General features: G+C 44.8%; 1 protein-coding gene across 1 annotated transcript in view; it reads right to left on the minus strand.

Moving 5' to 3' along the window:
* The window catches only part of EZR (ezrin), a 50,772-nt gene extending 31,280 nt beyond the window's left edge, over window positions 1-19,492 (minus strand). Inside the window, exons 1-2 of the mRNA XM_053590424.1 lie at window positions 19,404-19,492; window positions 18,604-18,686 (exon numbers count right to left, since the gene is read on the minus strand). Coding sequence (XP_053446399.1) covers window positions 18,604-18,615 — 12 coding nt within the window. The 5' untranslated portion in view covers window positions 18,616-18,686; window positions 19,404-19,492. The remainder of the gene's footprint in view (window positions 1-18,603; window positions 18,687-19,403) is intronic.
* Window positions 19,493-19,737: the final 245 nt, after the last annotated feature.

Below are 19,737 nucleotides of genomic sequence, written 5' to 3' on the forward strand. Positions count from 1 at the left end.
GATGTAAAGTCTCCATCTTTTTGTATGGAGGTATACTCATACACCACAGTTAATTCATCCATGGGTTGACAGACACTAAACAAATTTCTTTAACTGAACACTTTTTTAAATATTTTCTTGGATCAACATACCCCTCTCCCCACCAGCCCTGTTCCTTGCTGCTCAAGAAAACATGACAACAGCAGACTTGTTCCATCTAGTCTCCTGTTACTGCTCACAGACCCTCAGGTTCCCTTAAGCCTGTGGGGCTCAAATTTGAACATGTAAATGAATCACTGGGAGAGCTTGTCAGAACAGATTCCTGGGCTCCAGAGATTCTGACTCAGCAGGTTGGGATGGGCCCTTAAATTAACTTGAGCGGCCTGGCCAAAGCCACACTGTGACCACCAGTGCTTAAGGGAAAGGGCCTCTTGTGACAAAAATGCAACAAGCCACAACCTTGGCCAAGATTAATGTATTTTCTTCTACTGAATTATTATGACCCATCGTGTAAAAATATCTTTACTAAGACTCCATTCACTCGTCCTAGAGGATGACTTTTCTTTAATGAATCCTAGGATCACAATAGATAGACCCACATTTTTGCACTCTCTGGGTCCTGATCCCCCTTATTGCCTCCATGAACAATACGTCAACTGAATACATCACAGCACTAGCTATTGACACGTTATTTTTCACAAGTGCTGGCTAACAAATAACTAACCGCTATAAAACATTACCATTAACTTAGCGAACTTCAACCAGCTCAGTGCAGAAACGCAGATGCCCAAATCCAGCTGGACCAGGCAAAGCTTTGAGAGCCCTCAGAGGGAAAAGCATTGTGTGGTTTTTTGTTTTTGCTTTTCTTACTCCAAATCAATCCTTTTTAGGGTGTCAGAGTGCAATAACTATGTTTCCATATCTGTAACATAAAATGACTGTTTCTTTTCTACACATGCAATGCTGTTCCAGTAACTTTTATATAAGAAAAACAAAATTATGTAACATAGTTGCAACTGAAAATCCAAACACATGTTAGATTGCTAAGGTTTTCACCAAGTGTATAGTTAAAAGTGTCCAACTTTACTGCAGGCAGGCAGTCCGAAAACCACTCTTTTCTGTACCATTCTTTCAAGGACAGAAAGAGCTAAAGAACTACTATGTGGCTGAACGTATTTGTCAACATATTCAAAACATTACCACCCAGAAAGAATACCAGTAAAATAGAAATGTGGGTCTTTGGAGCATGATTTTTTTCATTAAATCAAGTCCACATATATACAGGATATAGTTATCACTTATGGTATTAAGCTGATACTTAGCAAAAGCATCAACACTGCTTGTCAATTAAGTTGACAAGCATGGGACTCTTCTCTAAACCTTCCCACCAAGAGCAGGAGGCGCAGGAGCCACATGTTACGAAGTGCTCAGGGAGGTCTGGGCTAGAAGAAATTCCAGGGACATACTCTTTTTGAGACAAAGTCTCACTGGGTTGCCTTGGGGTAGTGCCCTGGCATCATAGCTCACAGCAACCTCAAACTCTTGGGCTTCAGAGATCCTCCTGTCTCAGCCATATGAGTAGCTGGGACTACAAGCACGCGCCATAACACCCAGCTAATTTTTTCTGTATAGATGGGGTCTCACTCTTACTCAGGCTGGTTACAAATGCCTGAGCTCAAGGGATCTACCTGCCTCGGCTTCCCAGAACGCTAGGATCACAGGCATGAGCCATCGCATACCAGGGACACACATTTAAGCTCTAGCTTTTACCCCTAGCCTTAAGTGTCCCTGTTCATCTTTAGAGAAGGCGTAAATAAGAGTACAAATTCATCCTCCTGATAAAATAACAGAGACAACCTGCAATCCAGTGGACGAAGATGGTAAAACCGCTATTCCTTTCCATAAGGCTCTCCATATCTGAAGTTACACCTGTCATCTTATGCTACCTTCCCTTTTAAGGCTAGAGAAGAACGTGAGAGTAACGGCAAAAACATCAGCCTGATTACTGGGCTGAGGAAAATTTGCAGATGCCAAGGAAAGGTTAGCATCTAGGTCCACAAGTCTTGTAAAAAAGTACACAGAATCACAACAAAAATTATCAGGCAAGCCAATAACACTGCTATGTCTATTCTGTCTATAGCACAATAAACCCACAAAGACACATGGGTTGGACACAAACTTGTACTTGGACAAAGGTTTTCACATAATTATACAATATGGGGCTATGTACAAACTAGCCTTCTATTGCCTAAGTAACAGGAACCCTAAAGTCATCAAATCTTAGAGCTCGTAAGAATGTGCTCGACACAACACTGACAACCAGGAGGCAGCCTCCCATCCCACACAGGTCAAAGTGCCAGCTGAGCGCTCAGTTACTCTGCTACCCTCCCTGGGAATCAGCATGGGCAATCACGCCATACCCAGGAAGGGGAGTACTGGAAATCACTAAGGGACAGGTTGGGTGGGGGGGGTCCTGACCACACGCTGGCATCAGCTGCTTCTCTCACCTACTGGTGCCTGTCATGGAGTTGCAGACACTCAATCCTGGGTGACAGTGGTTACATACAGATTAACACTGACAGTTAACAGACTAAATTCCCTACAGACAGTACCTACCAGGAAGCTAAATCAATTCATCACAACGCAGATCCTTCCAGATAAAAACAATCCTGCTTCCCACGTTTCTCCAGGGAGGTACAAAAAAGCATTCACTGATTGGTCAGTACCTGCCCAGGTGCTAACTCCTAATGAAAAGCAAGGCCACAACTATAGAGTCCAATGTCTAAAGTGTAAACTTAACTCCATGAAAACCACAAACCTGTTAACTAGTGATTCTCAGTCCAGATTAAGAACAGTCCTTATTTAATATTAGGAACTATGAGTAGAAATTTTAACTTGAGTAAGAAAAAAAGACAACTTTCACTGTTTCAAATTTTTCTTTTTTTCTCTTTTTTTTTTTTTTTTTTCGAGACAGAGCCTCAAGTTGTTGCCTTGGGTAGAATGCTGTGGCATCATACCACACAGCGACCTCCAACTCCTGGGCTCAAGAGAGTCTCCTGCCTCAGCCTCCCAAGTAGCCGGGATTAGAGGCGCCTGCCACAACGCCTGGCTATTTTTTGGTTGCAGCTGTCATTGTTGTTTGGCAGGCCCGGGCTATTGTTGTTTGGCAGGCCTGGGCTATATTCGAACCCGCCAGCTCAGGTGTATGTGGGTGCTTAGCCACTTGAGTTACATGCACTGAGCCTGCTGTTTCAAATTTTAATTGCCAAGTCTAGCAGAAAGAGAGGTTAATCAAATCCTGTAAGTTTTTGTCATGGTTTTTTTTTTTTAGACAGAGTTTCACTATGTTGCCTGGGTAGAGTGCCGTGGTGTGGTGTCAGAGCTCACAGCAACCTCCAACTCTTGGGCTTAAGTGATTCTCTTGTCTCAGCCTCCCAAGCAGTTGGGACTACAGGTGCCCACCACAATGCCCAGCTATTTTTTGGTTGTAGTTGTCATTGTTGTTTGGCAGGCCTGGGCTGGGTTTGAACCTGACAGCTCTGGTATACCTATGTGGCTGGCGCCCTGGCTGCTGAGCTATAGGCTCCAAGCCTGTTATGAATGTCATTTATGAAGCATTCTGTTCATATTCTTATTTAATATTTATAAATGCCTTAAAATAATTTAGTTCTTCTGGAATAGTTGTCTACTTCATACTTGATTATGATGAGTTAGGTTTCTGATTGTTTAAAGTACAAAAAACTATACTTGATATACCCCTGTGCACGGGGCAATCTAGTCCCCAAGGGGCAGGATGGAGGCAGGCATGCCAGGCTCTGCTTGGGCCACATCCCTTACCCTGTGATCCTCCAGACACAAGTAGGCACCAACCTCATATCACAGAGAAGCCATGACCACTTACATGAAGGAACTTTTGGGCAAAGTTTAAATGATGAAAAATAACCTTACATAACTCTCATCTCCTCTTCCAAACTTCTCCTTACTCCTTTTCTCCACCACTACCATTAGGCTAAGCTTAAAAGGTAAACTCTTATTATCCAGTAGACAAAAATAGGGCTTGGAATTTTCTTTTTTTGGGGGGGGGGGGTGGAGTGGGGTGGAGGCGAACAGAGTCTTATTCTATTGCCCTGGGTTGAGTACTGTGGTGTCTGTCATAGCTCATAGCAACCTCAAACTCTTGGGTTCAAGCTGTCCTCTTGCCTCAGCCTCCTGAGTAGCTGGGACTACAGGTGCCAGCCACAAATCCTGGCTAGTTTTCCTTTTCCTTCTTTTTTGAGGCAGAGTCTCACTTTGTCACCTTGGTAGAATGCCATGGCATCCTAGCTCACAGCAACCTCAAACTCTTGGGCTCAAGTGATCCTCTTGCCTCAGTTTTTCATTTTTAGTAAAGATGGCATCTCACTCTTCTCAGGCTGGTCTCCAACTCCTGAGCTCAAGCAATCCACCAGCTCCAGCCTCCCGGAGTGCTAGGATTACAGTCATGAGCCACCTCACCCTGCCCCCTAGTTTTTCTATTTTTGTCCTATTTTTAGTAGAGATGGAGTCTCAGTCTTGCTCAGGCTGCTCTCAAGCTCCTGAGCTCAAGCAATCCACCTGCTTTGGCCTCCCAGAGTGGTAGGAGAACAGGTGTGAGCTACCAAGTTTGACTTGGGATTTGCTAGTAACTTCTGTTTCAGGTACCTAAAAGGCCATTATAGGCTGGCAAGGTAGCTCATGCCTATAATCCCAGCACTTGGGAGGCTGAGGCGGGTGGATTGGTCTGAGCTCACTGGTTCGAGACCAGCCTGAGCAACAGCAAGACTCTGTCTCCAAAAAACCACCCGGGTATTATGGCAGGTGCCTATAGTCCCAGCTACTCAGGAGGCTGAGGCAAGAGGATCACTTAAGCCCAAGAGTTTGAGGTTGCTGTGAGCTATGATGCTATGGCACTCTACTGAGGGCAACAAAATGAGACTTTGTCTCAAAAATAGATAAATAAATAAGGCTTGAAACCCGTACTCAGTGGTTAGGGCATTGACCACATATACCGGGGCTGGCAGTTTCAAACTTGGCGTGGGCCTGCTAAACAACAATGACAACTGCAAAAACAAAAAAAAATAAAATTAAAGTAGATTTAAAAATAAAAATGACATTTTTGTTATATAAATGTGTATGTTTAAAGTAGGACAATTAAAACAGTGACAAAGTGTAACTATTTATAGAGACTCTAAATGAGTATTGCTTGGCAAAAAGTATAAGGTTATCCTAATCTTTTTTTTGTTGTTTTTTAATGGTTGAGAAAACTGAGAACCAGAAAACTTTTTTTTTTTTTTTTTGTGGTTTTTAGCCGGGACTGGGTTTGAACCCATCACCTCCGGCATATGGGACTGGCGCCCTACTCCTTGAGCCACAGGCACCGCCCAGAACCAGAAAACTTTAAGCAACGTCATCAAGTCCTAGTTGAGCTACCGAAATTATTTATATTATTTGTATAGTTCTTTAATGTTATTCCTAAAGATGTATCTTTACATTTAAGTCAATGGCTTTAAGTTTCTGAATCGAAAGTTTGTATTTCCAAATTCTGAAGAGAAAATTACATACAATTTCATATACATATAAGGCGTCTAGATCAACTAACAGGCACCCCCCATAATTTCAAGAACATATACTCGAATCTCAAATCTTTCCTTACAGGTTCCGTTTGCCTTTCAGAGTAAGCCACTTCCTGCCCCCAGACCCACTTCCTGTCAGACCAAGGCTGCTTAACACACACAAAAAGCAGACAAACCAGTCCTGTTTACACTCATTATAACCAGAGAAAATCATGACCTCAGAATTAGAAGGGAACTTTCTGATCATTCACACTAAAGAGAGGGTCACTTCAGAACCAGGCTGGGAACAGTCTGTGCTGAGGCCTCCCTACTGTTCATGGGCTAAGGCACTGCTTCTGGAAGGCAGACCCCCCGCCCCCGCCCCGGTCTGACTAATGAAACAATGGCGGGCCTCCCCAATTCCAGGGCTGTGCTGCATAGTAACACTGCTGGGCGTTTTCTGACCTGATGGCATGTGGAAATAATGCTCCTAATGCCTGTTACAAATTTTTAAGACACTTTCCTTGTGAGTATAAACTAGGAACCAACTTCTTCAGTACTGGGAAAGGCAGGATATTTGTAAATCTACTGTAGGAACTAACCTAGAAGTCTTAGCAAAGGAGAAATAAAGGATTCTGCAAAAGGAACTATTCTTTCCAGAAACACAAATAATCTACATCCTTCTCATCTCCTCACCCCAAGGCAGGAAAACAAATTCTTGTTCAAGGATCACTTCTCCTGATCTAATGAAGGTTGGATTCTTGATCCTGTAAGTCAGGATCTCAGCTGTACCAGGTGTGTCACACACACTTCAGTACCCGTCTAGTTCACGGAGATGTGAAAACTTAGGGTTCTGTAGAAGACAAAAACAAGGGCCAAGGCCAACATGACTATTACATGTTACATGGTTTTAAATTCTAGGCTCACAAAATATAGGAAACTAAAGGCATATAGACGGAAAAATACCCACCTAGAATGCACTGTTTTCTTTGTAAATTTAGAAGTCTGTAAAGAGTTTTTCCTTACCAATCTGGGGGAGTCCAGGAAACAATCAAAGTGTCAAAACAACAAAATTCCTTTGCTAACCTGTTGTTTTATTTACATAACACATAAAATAAACCGTACTTAAATCTTATACTATTTCTGAGATAGATCTTTGCCCCTAGTGAGGACCACTTGAGCAGTAATAGTTTACAGTTTCTGCTATAAAGAGCAGATTTATTTGAAGTTGCCAAAGTAGTTGACTTTGCCATCTATCAAAAATAGAGACCAAGACCTCAATAACTTTATTTTTGTAATTCCAACTAAATTAGTAAACTTACAAAATCTACTTGAATAAGCAAACCCCACCAAAACTTCTTATACTTTTCAACAACCCTGTTTCTCAAATTATACTAAAACAAAACAAAACTCTACCATTTATACTTTGTCATAATCAAATATGCTACATCCCGAATGGGATTATAATCTATAGATAATTACTTGACTGGGAAGAGGACCACATGGTGCAAACCCTGCACTCACCCCAACCCTGGCTCCTGCTCCGCTATATTTCTTCCTCCCCCAGCCCACCTACAGCCCCAGTAGATAGAATACACACTGATCCCTTAAAATGGCTACATAAAAATCCCACCCAGTAGATGACTCATTTTATCAAATTCATTTCCAATTTGGGGATGATGTCTCACTCTGTTGTCTCTGCTAAAGTGCAGTGGCACCATGACAGCTTCCTGCAAAGTCAAACTCCTGGGCTCAAGAGATCCTCCTGCCTCAGCCTCCTGAGTAGCCATGACTACAAGCTCGGTCCATCACACCTGGTTTATTTTCAGTAGTTCAAGACCTGCTTGAGCCAAGAAGGACCCCGGCTCTAAAAATAGTGGAGCGTTGTGGTAGGTGCCTGTAGTCCCAGCTACTCAGGAAGCTGAGACAAGAGAATCGTTTGAGCCCAAGAGTTTGAGGTTGCTGTGAGCTATGACGCATGACGCCATGGCACTCTACCCAGGGCAACAAAGACTGTCAAAAAAAAAAAAAAAAAAAAAAAAGGCAAATTTTTTATCAGCAAAATTTTGAAACATTCACAAAAGCAGAGAATGAACAGCATGAAGAGCCTCCTTGTTCTCTCCAGCCTCCACGCCAGTTTCCAGCTTTCTTGTTTCACCTATCTACTCTTTCTAGAGTAGAAAAAAAATTCCCTTTCCTTAAAAAAAAAAAAAAAAAAAAGGTTTACTGGCAGATTTTAAGGCCATCATACATCATTTCAAAATCATCCAGGTTCACTGATTTAGTTGGAATTAAAAAAATAAAACCTTTGGTCTGCACTTTTTTTTTTTTTTGTAGAGACAGAGTCTCACTTTATGGCCCTCGGTAAAGCACCGTGGCCTCACACAGCTCACAGCAACCTCCAACTCTTGGGCTTAAGTGATTCTCTTGCCTCAGCCTCCCCAGTAGCTGGGACTACAGGTGCCCACCACAATGCCCGGCTATTTTTTTGGCTGCAGTTTGGCCGGGGCCGGGTTTGAACCCGCCACCCTCGGTATATGGGGCCGGCACCCTACCGGCTGAGCCACAGGCGCCGCCCCTGGTCTGCACTTTTAAGGGACTTTAAAAAACATACATAACCACAGTACTATCATCATATTCAAAATGATTAAAAACAATTCTATAATATTTAATGTTCAATATTCAGTTTTATTCTACTGCTTTGAAAGTATCTTCTAAACAGTTAATTTGTTCAAACTATATGACGCATTCTGCTGCCTTGTTATCACACTGCTTTGTCCAGCCAGGCTCTTAATAAAACATCCAGTTTTCTGCACCCTATCTCCCCATCTAAATCCACTGAGCAGTCTCACCCAAACAGCAATGTATTATGTAAGGAAATACTTCAAAATCCCAGAAGCAACACCCTTAATTATTTAATTGAGGCAATGAAACACACCTTAATGAAAATACTATACTAATATACAGTAATATGTGTTTCATAAATAGTGACTCTAATCTCATATTTAAGCTCTATGCTTTCTTTAACCAAGTGACCTTTAAAAACAATCTCCCCTTAAAAATCATAAGGAACAAGGTTGGGATCTCCTAAAAACTTACAAGTAATCAATAAATGCCAACGATGGTGCAAAAGGCAAAATATTATCAAAACAATCTCCCTGAACACAGTATCTGGAAGAATCTCAGTATGCATGGCAAATAATGACGGGCTTAGCACCGAATCTACGCAAAACAAGTACCTGAACAAAAATCATCCAGGTTCACTGTCCAATGCAAGAGTGATTTAGAAAAAGACCAAAGACACAAACAATCTCACGGTGCCCATCTGTAAGTCACTCTGCCCAATTCTTCACCAAAGAGTTAGTACACAGATAAAAGTATGCCTGCCTCTTCGCAAAGCCTGGGTGAGAATTTCCAGCAACATTCTACCACCACCTGGTAATATACATTAGCCTGTCCTTCCCACCATACTATAAGCTTCTTGGAAGCAGAGAGGGGCTGAAGAAAACACAGCTGCCTTCACAACTCCACACAGAAAGGCTGTTTTATTTAATCAGACCTGCTACCTACTTTCCCAAGGCATTTGGCCACTAGGAGAGGGTGGGGCAGTGTACATTTTAAGACTGAAATGCACATTAGCTGGAAATTGGCTCCACCACTCATTTGATATGACCTTAAAACAGACAAAAAGGCCCCTTTGTTCAGTGTATCCCCAGTACCTAAAACCTTGGCACACAGAAGGTACTCCACTTGTTGAATAAGTGAATTTTATGGAGGGCTGTGAGTACTATTTGCTGTTGTAGCAAAATGAGAAAGGTAAAATCTGCTTTTTGAATTATTTTATTAGGCTGTTTAAGGCAGAGAAAAAGAATGACCATCATGAGATAGTAAAGCTTTTAATCAGATTAGAATTTAGTAGTTGCAAGGAGACCCACACAGCCCTTTCTGACCACAGCCAGGCAGCGGGCCACGTGCTTCCTGTGTCATCTCAGTAGGCAGACACGCAGGATCTTGTTTACAGATGAAGAGGCAGACGGAGGTGAACAAACCTGCCCACAGTCACCCACTCAGACGCAGGTATGTTTACCCACCCAGTCATCCTCTATTTATCTGCCAGTAAAGCAAGAATTTAAAGTGTGCCCCAGAAACAGATAATGAAGCTTTTTATTTTAATGTATTTTTAAATTAGAGACAAGGGCCGGCTCTGTTGCCCCGGCTGGAGTGCAGTAGAACAATCATAGCTCCTCAAACTCCTGGGCTCAAGAGCTCCTCCTGCCTCAGCCTCCTGTGTAGCTGGGGCTTCAGGCATGCACCACGACACCTGGCTACCTTTTTATTTTTTTTTAGTCATGGGGTCTCAAGGTATTGCCCACGCTGGTCTCAAACCACCTTGCCTCTCACTTTGCAGCTAAAAAGAAAGTGCAAGTAAGCAAGCACCTAGCACAATTCCAGATGGAGATGAGTTCTGCGGGAGGCAAGCTAGAGAGGGGCACAGGGTGGGCAATGACGGGGCTCTGTTTAGACAGGGTGGGCCACATTAGGGATTCGATCACACAACATCTATAGCTGCACATTCAGACGGACTACAGTAGTTTAAAAGTTAATTTCAAATTATCAATAAATAAGCAATTCATTTATATACCATTCTCTTTTCAACACAAATATCAGGTACAAATTGGTTCCTTTTAGCATATGCCAGAAAGCCGTCATCATCCAATGGCTTAGCAAGTATGACATAAGATACTACCACTTTCGCTACAGAAACAATCTCCAGGAAAACCGGCTTTGTTTAAGATACTGCCTCAGCACCAACCATGCCCACCCCTTGGTGACAGTTCTCACAATAGGCATCCATGCTTGAAGCTGATGGGGCGGTTAACACTGGCTAACGAAAATGCTCTTTGTCCTCTGAGAACAATTTTTTTAAAAATTGGAACCAGCGGCTCCTGTGGCTCAAAGGAGTAAGGCAACGGCCCCATACGCCAGAGGTGATGGGTTCAAACCCATCCCCCGCCCCCCCCCCAAATTGGAACCAACCAATTTGGATGTGCTTCCAAATTTACAAGTCAAGCTGTGAAATATGCACAAGCAATAATTACTTATAACCTAGAAGTTGACAGATGTTTTCTATAAAGTGCCAGATAGTATTAATAAATATTTTAGGCTTTGAGGGCCTTATTTGGTGTCTGCTGCATGTTGTTGTTTTTAAAACCCTGCAAAAAGTTAAGAAAAAAAAAAGAAAACCTGCAAAAAGTAAAAAAACATCCTTAGCTGGTAGACCACACAAAAACAGGCCACAGCCATATTTGGCCTGTACATGCCAACCTGCCTATCCCATCCTAACACAAAGAGAACTATTTACAATATGATATACCATTGGCTGTTGATACAGGCCACTTTAACTTGACCTTCTCTCAGGCAAAAAAGGAAAAACGAAATGACATTGTGGAAACTGAACAAAAAGATAAACAGTACCTGATATTACTGACTAGTTTGATTCTCTGTTCCTCTCTCCTACTTTTATCAGTAAAACTAGGGTCAAGGTCACAAATTTTTTGTTTTGCTCTTAAGGTTTGTTTTCTTAAATAGATTAAAAGGATAATTCCTGGGCAGCGCCTATGGCTCAGTGGGTAGGGCACCAGCTCCATAGAGGGTGGCAGGTTCGAACCAGGCCCCAGCCAAAGTGCAACAACAACAAAAAATACCCGGGCATTGTGGCAAGCACCAGCAGTCCTAGCTACTGGGGAGGCTGAGGCAAGAGAATCACCTAAGCCCAGGAGTTGGAGGTTACTGTGAGCTGTGACACCACAGCACTCTACCAAGGGCGAGAAAGTGAGACTCTGTCTCAAAAAAAAAAAAAAGGATAATTCCTGTGTTAATGAAATTAACATTTCCTTTGAAATAGTACCATTTATCCACATGTCATAAACAGGGCTTAATGAATAAAGGAAAGCAGAACTGACCAATGCTGCCTGAAGGGCCCTCTGCCCTCGTGCACCAGGGAGCTGGGACCTCCCCACATCCAGAGGGTCCCAGGGCATACTTTGCCTTCTTCTGTAAGGACCTCTGTTAGCACACGATGCTGCTTTGCAAGTCTTTACACATCTGTCTCTCCTATGAGACAGAGCATTCCTTAAAGGCAAAAAATTTTATTTTTACAGTTCTAGCAGGGAGCATATACTAGGGCTTCAGTTCCTGAGGAAGGAACCCATGTGACCAGTAAGGGAGCTCAAACAGCTAGAACATCCAGAGGACAGAAAGATTACAGGGCTTCCTTTAACTAAATAACCCAAACACTTCATATTGCTGCTTCCCAGAGAAAACTTATGGACAAACTTTATCTGATTTATAGCATGTAAAGTTTTAGTTAACAGGTTACACTCCAAAGTTTATAAAACATATCCAGGGGAAGAAACACAAAAGAAATACAAAGATTATAGCACTTGACGATAAAGTTTGGATTTCACAGATACAAGCTTTTTCTCAGTTTATTATTTTACGTAACATTCTTTTCACTTAAAAACTTTATTTTTATTTTATTTTATTTTTTTTTTTGAGACAGAGCCTCAAGCTGTTGCCCTGGGTAGAGCGCTGTGGCATCACAGCTCATAGCAACCTCCAACCCCTGGGCTCAAGCAATTCTTCTGCCTCCGCCTCCCAAGTAGCTGGGACTACAGGCGGCTGCCACAACACCCAGCTATTTTTTTGGTTGCAGCCATCATTGTTGTTTGGTGGGCCCAGGCTGGATTCGAATCTGCCAGCTCAGTTATAAGTGGCTGGCGCCTTAGCTGCTTGAGCCACAGGCGCCGAGCCCACTTAAAAACTTTTTACTTCCTGGGCGGCGCCTGTGGCTCAGTGAGCAGGGCGCTGGCCCCATATGCCGAGGGTGGCGGGTTCAAACCCGGCCCCGGCCCAACTGCAACAAAAAAATAGCCGGGCGTTGTGGCGGGCGCCTGTAGTCCCAGCTACTCAGGAGGCTGAGGCAAGAGAATCGCTTAAGCCCAGGAGTTGGAGGTTGCTGTGAGCTGTGTGATGCCACGGCACTCTACTGAGGGCCATAAAGTGAGACTCTGTCTCTACAAAAAAAAAAAAATAAGATAAAATACAAGGGAAAACTCAAATGCCTTCGCTGAAAGAAGACCAACTTTATTGGTTCAGATTGCAGAGTTCCAATGTCTAAATACTGTAAGAAAGTAGGTACACTGACTGAACCATCCTGAGAATCTCCAAACAGCCAAACATCATAAAACTGTACATCTAAGTAAAAATAATTAAGAATTACAATTTACTCAGGATACTTTTCCTTTCCCAAACAGTAAGTATTAATAAAATTATTCAGTATTTTGTTAGAAATCACAGCACTATTATTTAAGGCAGTAACTAACAAAAGAGGTCAGTATGGAAGGAAAAAAAGAAGAATGAAAAAAGGAACAAGGAATAGAATATCTTGCTTCCCTATCATCTAGTAGGGAATGTATAGGCTCTTTTTGGTCTTTATAAACAAAGAACCAAAATTTGAGAGACTACTGGTCACTGCCAAATTTATCTCTGCACTGGACTCTCTGCAGAGAGAAGTTCAAATCGGGAGACACTGCCTTGGATCTTGGCTGGCCCTGTCTACACTCCTAGGCTTAGGTGATCCTCCTGCCTCAGCCTACCAAATAGCTGGGACTATAGGCCCACACCACCATGCCCAGCTAATTTTTTCTATTTTTAGTAGGCACGGGGTCTCACTCTCGCTCAGGCTAGTCTCGAACTCCTGGGTTTAAGCGATCCTTCCACCTCGGCCTCTCACAGTGCTAGATTACAGGTATGAGCCACCTAACCTGGCCTCACTTCACTTCTTCACTAAGAAGAAAAAAGGAATATATAAAAATTGCCATTTTCCTACTAAATCAGTAGTTCTCAAATTTTGGTGTGCATGAGAACCATCTGGGGAGCTTATTTAAAGTACAGGTACCCAAGGGCACCCCTCACCCTAGAGAGGGAGAGTCATTAGTGCTTTGAGGGACCCAGGAATTAAGTCTCCAGATAATTACTACACCTAAATTTGACAACACTGCACTAAATTAACACTTCTTTTTAGGTGTAGGTAGGTATAGTGTATACATACACTTAAGAGAAACATAGAAGCTACTAAATTATTTTAATTTATTTGGATTTTAAAATACTATAATTCAAGGAGTCTGGTGCTTTTATATTTGAGGGGAGGGAGCAGTTATAATAATGAAAGCAAGGGCTCGGGGCCTATAGCTCAAGCGGCTAAGGCGCCAGCCACATACACTGGAGCTGGCGGGTTCGAATCCAGCCCGGGGCCCAACAATGACAACTATAACCAAAAAATAACTGGGCGTTGTGGCAGGCACCTGTAGTCCCAGCTACTTAGGAGGTTGAGGCAAGAGGATCGTTTAAGCACAAGAATTTGAGGTTGCTGTGAGCAGTGATGTCACGGCACTCTACCCAGGGCAACAGCTTGAGACTGTCTCAAAATAATAATAATAATAAATAATAATAAATGAAAGCAAGGACTTCTTTCAATCATAGTCACAAATTTAATAACATGTACCATTCTAGACTCTCAACCTTCTACCACCCATCGCTTATGCAAGGCAGAAACCAGAAATCGGCCTGACACTGCCCTTGTCCCTGCACATCCAATCCATCCTCAAGTCCTGTCGATTTCTCCTCCCAAGGAGCTCGGAAGGCATCCACGTTTGCAGCCTGAGCCAGTTCCCGTCTCCAAGGGTCGCAGCATCGGCTGGCTCTCATTTTCTCCTTCTACTGATGCTGTATCACAGATTGCCACGACTTTTTAAAAGCAAATCTGACCATGTCACCTCCTCCTACTCAAAATCATCAGTTAAGCTTGAAAACGCTTGAGAGAGCCCTGCAAGGCATGGCCCGACTTGCTGTCCTCGCTAGCCATACTGGTCTTCGCATGGAACCCTAACCTTGGCTGCCCCCACCACGGTGCTTTTGCACAGGATACTCCCTCTGCCTGCAGAATGCGTGGTCTCGGGGATGCCTTCCTGACCCCCTCGACACCCACGCGTGGCATGTCCACCAGGCCTCCCAGGCCCCTCCTCGGGATGCAGCTGTTGTTCCATACTTCCTCTGTGGGACTGTTTCCATGTCTGTAATTCAGTAGCCTCAAAATCACACATAGCGGGCGGCACCTGTGGCTCAGTCAGTAAGGCGCCGGCCCCAGCTGAACTGCAACCAAAAAACAGCTGGGCGTTGTGGCGGGTGCCTGTAATCCCAGCTACTCGGGAGGCTGAGGCAAGAGAATCGCTTAAGCCCAGGAGTTGGAGGTTGCTGTGAGCTGTGTGAGGCCACGGCACTCTACCGAGGGCCATAAAGTAAGACTCTGTCTCTACAAAAAAAAAAAAAAAAAAAAAAATCGCACATAGCAACTCAGGAAGAACTAATGGACCAACGGACACAGTCACCGTGCCTCACAGTGATTAGGTCAAACCACTAATCCTAGTCAGCATTCCTCACTGCCATGTGCAAAATCTTAGCTACCTAATAAAGCACCATCTGCCCATCATGATGGAGGAGGGGTGGAAATATATCCCAGGTGTCCAGACTGTGGTGGGGAGGAGTAAAATGCCAGTATATTCAATAAATTCTGCCCGTTAAAATATTTAGTGGAAGCGGCTATGTATTCCCGGAGAGGCCAGGTAATCTCAGAAATTATCTTAAAATTTTGGCACAGGTAGAACTTTGAACAGAGTTTTCCTAATGAGAAGTGAAACTTTTGTCAAATTAGAAAATCTTGTAACAGCACTTTAGAAACAGAGAGGGCATTCAAAGGCAGTTAGTCTAAGATACTTTCTCATAACACCTTTAAGAGATCTCGGCCTCCAACACAGCACCTTTTCCTCCCTAAGCTCGACTGCAATGGTTTTTCTTTCCCATTCCCCATGCCTCCTTTCTATAGTATCTTGATTTATAGAAATCAAGTGTGGGAGAGAAGAAAAAGGGGCTCTAGTCACCCTAACATCAAAGGGCACAGGGGCTGCTTCCGGAACCAGTAACCTGAGCACCATCCCCTACGCCTCTGCCCAGAGCAGGGGACCCACAGACCAAACAGCACAAGGCAAGGTACCCACTGGAACCCCCAATCATCCTTCTTGGAAGTCTGCCAGTCACACACAACAGAGCCCCAAAGCAGCGGTGGGAAAAGCAAAACCAGATAACACACCACAGCTGCTCCTCTCCGGGGGCTGACCAGATCCTCCCCGCAGCCCTGGAGCAAGATTCCACTAAAATGTCACTTCAGTAGTCTGCCCATCCTCTTTCAGAGGTTTTCCTCTTAACTGTGTCAAACATTACCAAGGCTCTTCTCTCTGAAGACACTCTTCCTGAGTTTTCTACCTCCTGTTTCAGCACTGCCTGTGTCTTCACTCAGATATAGACACTAACCTCCCAGAGGGCAGACAAGCTGTCTCACCCCCCCCGCCCCCCCCAAGCAGGTCACCCTCTTGAGGAATGAATAAACACTCAATCTTTTTAATTAAGTGATGCTTTGTTTGAGAAAACACAGTGAATGTTTATTTCACTTTTACTGTTTTCTGAATAAGGTCATCAACTGACTCAAGCCTGCCGAATTCAAGGGTGACCAGTCGCAATGGATCAGGTGGAAAGCTGAAATATTGCAATGTGTCCACTCTTTTAGTGTGTTTGCTCCTTAATCCTGTGGTTAAATATTAAATCTCAGGGAAGCCACCTAACATTCTTAGCTAACAGAACATTCTCAGCTTAGGTTGGAATAATTACAATCACTAACCCTTTGTTTAAAGGACACATCCATAGAACTGTTGGTGGGTGCTCCGTTTTAACATTTACTGAGACAGCAAAGAAAAAAAAAAAAGACAGTTTTAACAAAACTGGATTCTCTATAAAGGATTAGAAGTACCATATCCAAATACATGCAAGTTCTAAACTCTTCTCAGTGACCAGTGGAATCGCCCTAACAGATCCACATCAAGAAAGGATGAGTATCTTTATTTTATTTCTAAGACCCTCCTTCCCCCAAAAGGGGGCAGACAGGTATGGCTCTCCTAAAAGGAAAATTGAAAACCAGATAATATGTAAGACTTAGTCTTTTGAAAAGTTACTCTAGCTCTACTATACAGGTGATATCTGGTGCTCCTTAGCAGCTGAACAGCTACCTTCACTTTGCCAAATGTCAGAAGTATTTTTTAAGTTTGATTCATCATAAAAGACCTTTAAAGCAAAAGGAAATTAAAATATACCTGCTGTAAGAAATAAAAGATAACCTTAAAAAGGACATCTGACACATACAACATGGATAAACCCCCAAAACAATGTGGAATGGGAAATGAGACTGTCAAACAAATGACAAATATTGTTATAATTCCACCTCTACCAGGTACCTACAGCAGTCAATGTCATAGACCCAGAAAAAGCAGAAGGTGACAGCTAAGGGCTGGGGGGAGGGGCAAGTGGGGAGTTGGAGTTTCCTGGTTACAGAGTTTCAGTTTGGGGTGATGAAGTTCTGGAAACAATGTTGTGATAGTTGCACAACCATGTGAATGTACTTCATGCCAATGAACTGTACACCTAAAAATGGTTATGATCAATTGTATATTATGTATACTTCACCACAATAAAAAAGAAAAAGAATAAAAGAGATTACTTTATTATGAGAAATGAGAAAGAAAAGTAGTAACCGGCTCACTGACCTTTTTACTGAGTGCTATCTTAACAGCTGAGTTTTTTCTTTTAGTGAAATAAAGAAAGCCACGCCAGACCTTGACCAATCCTCTGCATACCACTCACTCAGCCCAGAGTAAGGCTCTCTATTTAGGTCAGTTTCACACCACAGGTACTGAGAAGCCTGGATGTCAAGTGTCACTTTTAAGTTTGAAATTTAAAGAATTTGTGTAGTTAAAAAAAAAACTACATCATGATGAAATAATATAACTTAGGCAAAAACTGTATTAGCTTCTGAACCAATTACCATATTAATTTCTTCAGCTTAACAGTGAAATAAAACTAATAAAGAATTTCTTTTAGAGAACAAAGAATTTAATAGTAGAAAAAGCACATATGCATTCATTACAGAGCCAACTTATTTTGAAAAACCAGAAATAAATTCCCTATGTATCTTTAATAGCAATTTTAACGAATACTGATCTTTTGTCCATTGTGATTCAAAACTCAATTAAAGAATGTTACTGTTAATCCCTCTCCCAGGTGTCTGGATACCAGTTCACCAATGTTAAAGAAGGTAGACTATACAGCATTTTCTAAGAAGTGCCAGTCACGAAGAACCTGCCTCGTTCTCACAACTCCCCAGGCCTGGCCAGCAATTAACAGTCAGATTCCAGGGGACAGGGGTGCGGGCACATTTGCCAGCTGACCCCAGCGCAGCCGCGAGGGAGCCAGCTCAAGGTGCCTCCCTATCAGGGTCCTCCGCCTGCCTCCATGTGCAATTCAAGTCCATAAGTAACTCTCAGAGACAGAAATCCTACTACAACCAGCACATTTACTGGTTAACAGGGCATGGCTTCACCGGCCGGTGGGAAATGGCTGTTAACGAAGCTGAAAGGCAGCTTCCGAAGGACAGGGCCTCCTCTTTCGAAAGCCCTTTAAGTCGCCCCAGGGCGTGTAGGTCGCATCTGGTTTCGACATTGAAGGAACCCTGAGAGCAGGCGTACGTGTGCGAAGCCACCCGAGTGTCCCTGCGATCTGGACTTTTAAAGAAACTTCCGAGTTGGCATCAGCACACGCTTTTAAAATGTAATTGTAAAGGGGGCCTCTAGTTTTTAGAAAAGACCATAAATACTGGAGAGGGAGCTCACAAAGACGACTGCGGAGAGAAAGGCATCAAAATCTTGTTTTCTTAGCGTTCCACAAAAGGGTGAACAAGTAACAAAGAGGGGTGACGACACCCGATTCCAGTGCTCATAGAGGTTTAAAAAGAACCCTGCCCCAGACAGCAGTGCCCCGCGCCTGGTGCAGGTACCTCCCTCGGAGACCAAGCCGGACGCGCGCTACTCGGCCCCGAAACGCGGCAACTTACTGGTTTCGGCATCTTCGGTTCCTGATGGGTTCCTCAGTCCCCCGGAAACACGACTCTCCAGCAGCAGTCTCGGTTGTCCCCACCTGCAGGCCGAGCAGAGCCCTCAGAGCGCTCCAGAGCCCTCGCGCCCGCCCTTCGCACAGTCGGCGCGCGCCCGGCGCACCCGCTTAAGAACCGGCCCGCCGGGGTTGAGTCACCGCCCCGCCCACCACCGCGGCCCGAGGGAAGGGGGCACGGGAAGGGGGCGCGGGGCGGGGCCGGGTGGGGCCCCGGAGGAGGGGGCGTGGGGCGGGCGGGGCCCCGGAGAAGGGGGCTCGGGGCTGGAGAGGAGCAGCGGGGCGCGAGCCGCCACGGGACTTCTCAGGGCTGCCCGGAAGCCCGCGCGGGACAGAGCACACAGCAAGTTTCACTTTGTGTAACAACCGTTGCTCCAGGGTTAAAACCGCAACCGTCGAACCTTTGAGAAACACTTTTAAAAAATTGTAACCGCCCGAGCGGCCGAGGGGCGGCGCGGGACGGAGCGCGTCCACGCACCTGGGCTCAGCTTTTATTTTGAGAGGGGACGGTCGCGCGGCCGGTGCACGGGCAGGTTCAACTCCACCTGCCCGCGGCGGCCGGGCGGGGACCCCCAGATCCCGGCACCCCCCAACAAGCCGCCCGCCGGGGCTCGCGCGCGGCTGCTCCTCCGCCGGGCCGGCCCGGCCGCAGCAGTGGTCGCGTCTGGCCTCTGACCGCCACCGAGCGCGCGGCGCGAACTCGCCCGGTCCCTCCGCCCGCCAGCCCCGCCGCGCCCAGCTCACCCGCCGCGCCTGCAGTGCCGGGTGCGCTCCCCGCCGTCTGAGCTTCCGCCCGGCGCGCTGCGGCCCGCGCTCCCGAGAGCCCCTAGGGGGCGGGGTCCCCGGGCCTCGCCCCGCCCCCCGCCCTGCGAGGTGCGCCGGGGGCAAGATGGCAGCATCCCGCCGGATTCGCTCCGTTTTAAAGACTTTCCCTTCCCGCTGCTGTCCCCTTTCCCGTGGAGAACTGCGATCCGGTTCTCCTCCTGAGCGGGGTGTAACGTGCAAGTCTGTTCGTTCCATATTGGACGGACGGAAATAAAGAAAATGGAAATAAACCTAAAGGGGAGGGCGGCCTCGG

The sequence above is a fragment of the Nycticebus coucang genome, chromosome 5 (genome assembly GCF_027406575.1).
Source record: "Nycticebus coucang isolate mNycCou1 chromosome 5, mNycCou1.pri, whole genome shotgun sequence".
Classification (NCBI taxonomy): Eukaryota; Metazoa; Chordata; class Mammalia; order Primates; family Lorisidae; genus Nycticebus; species Nycticebus coucang.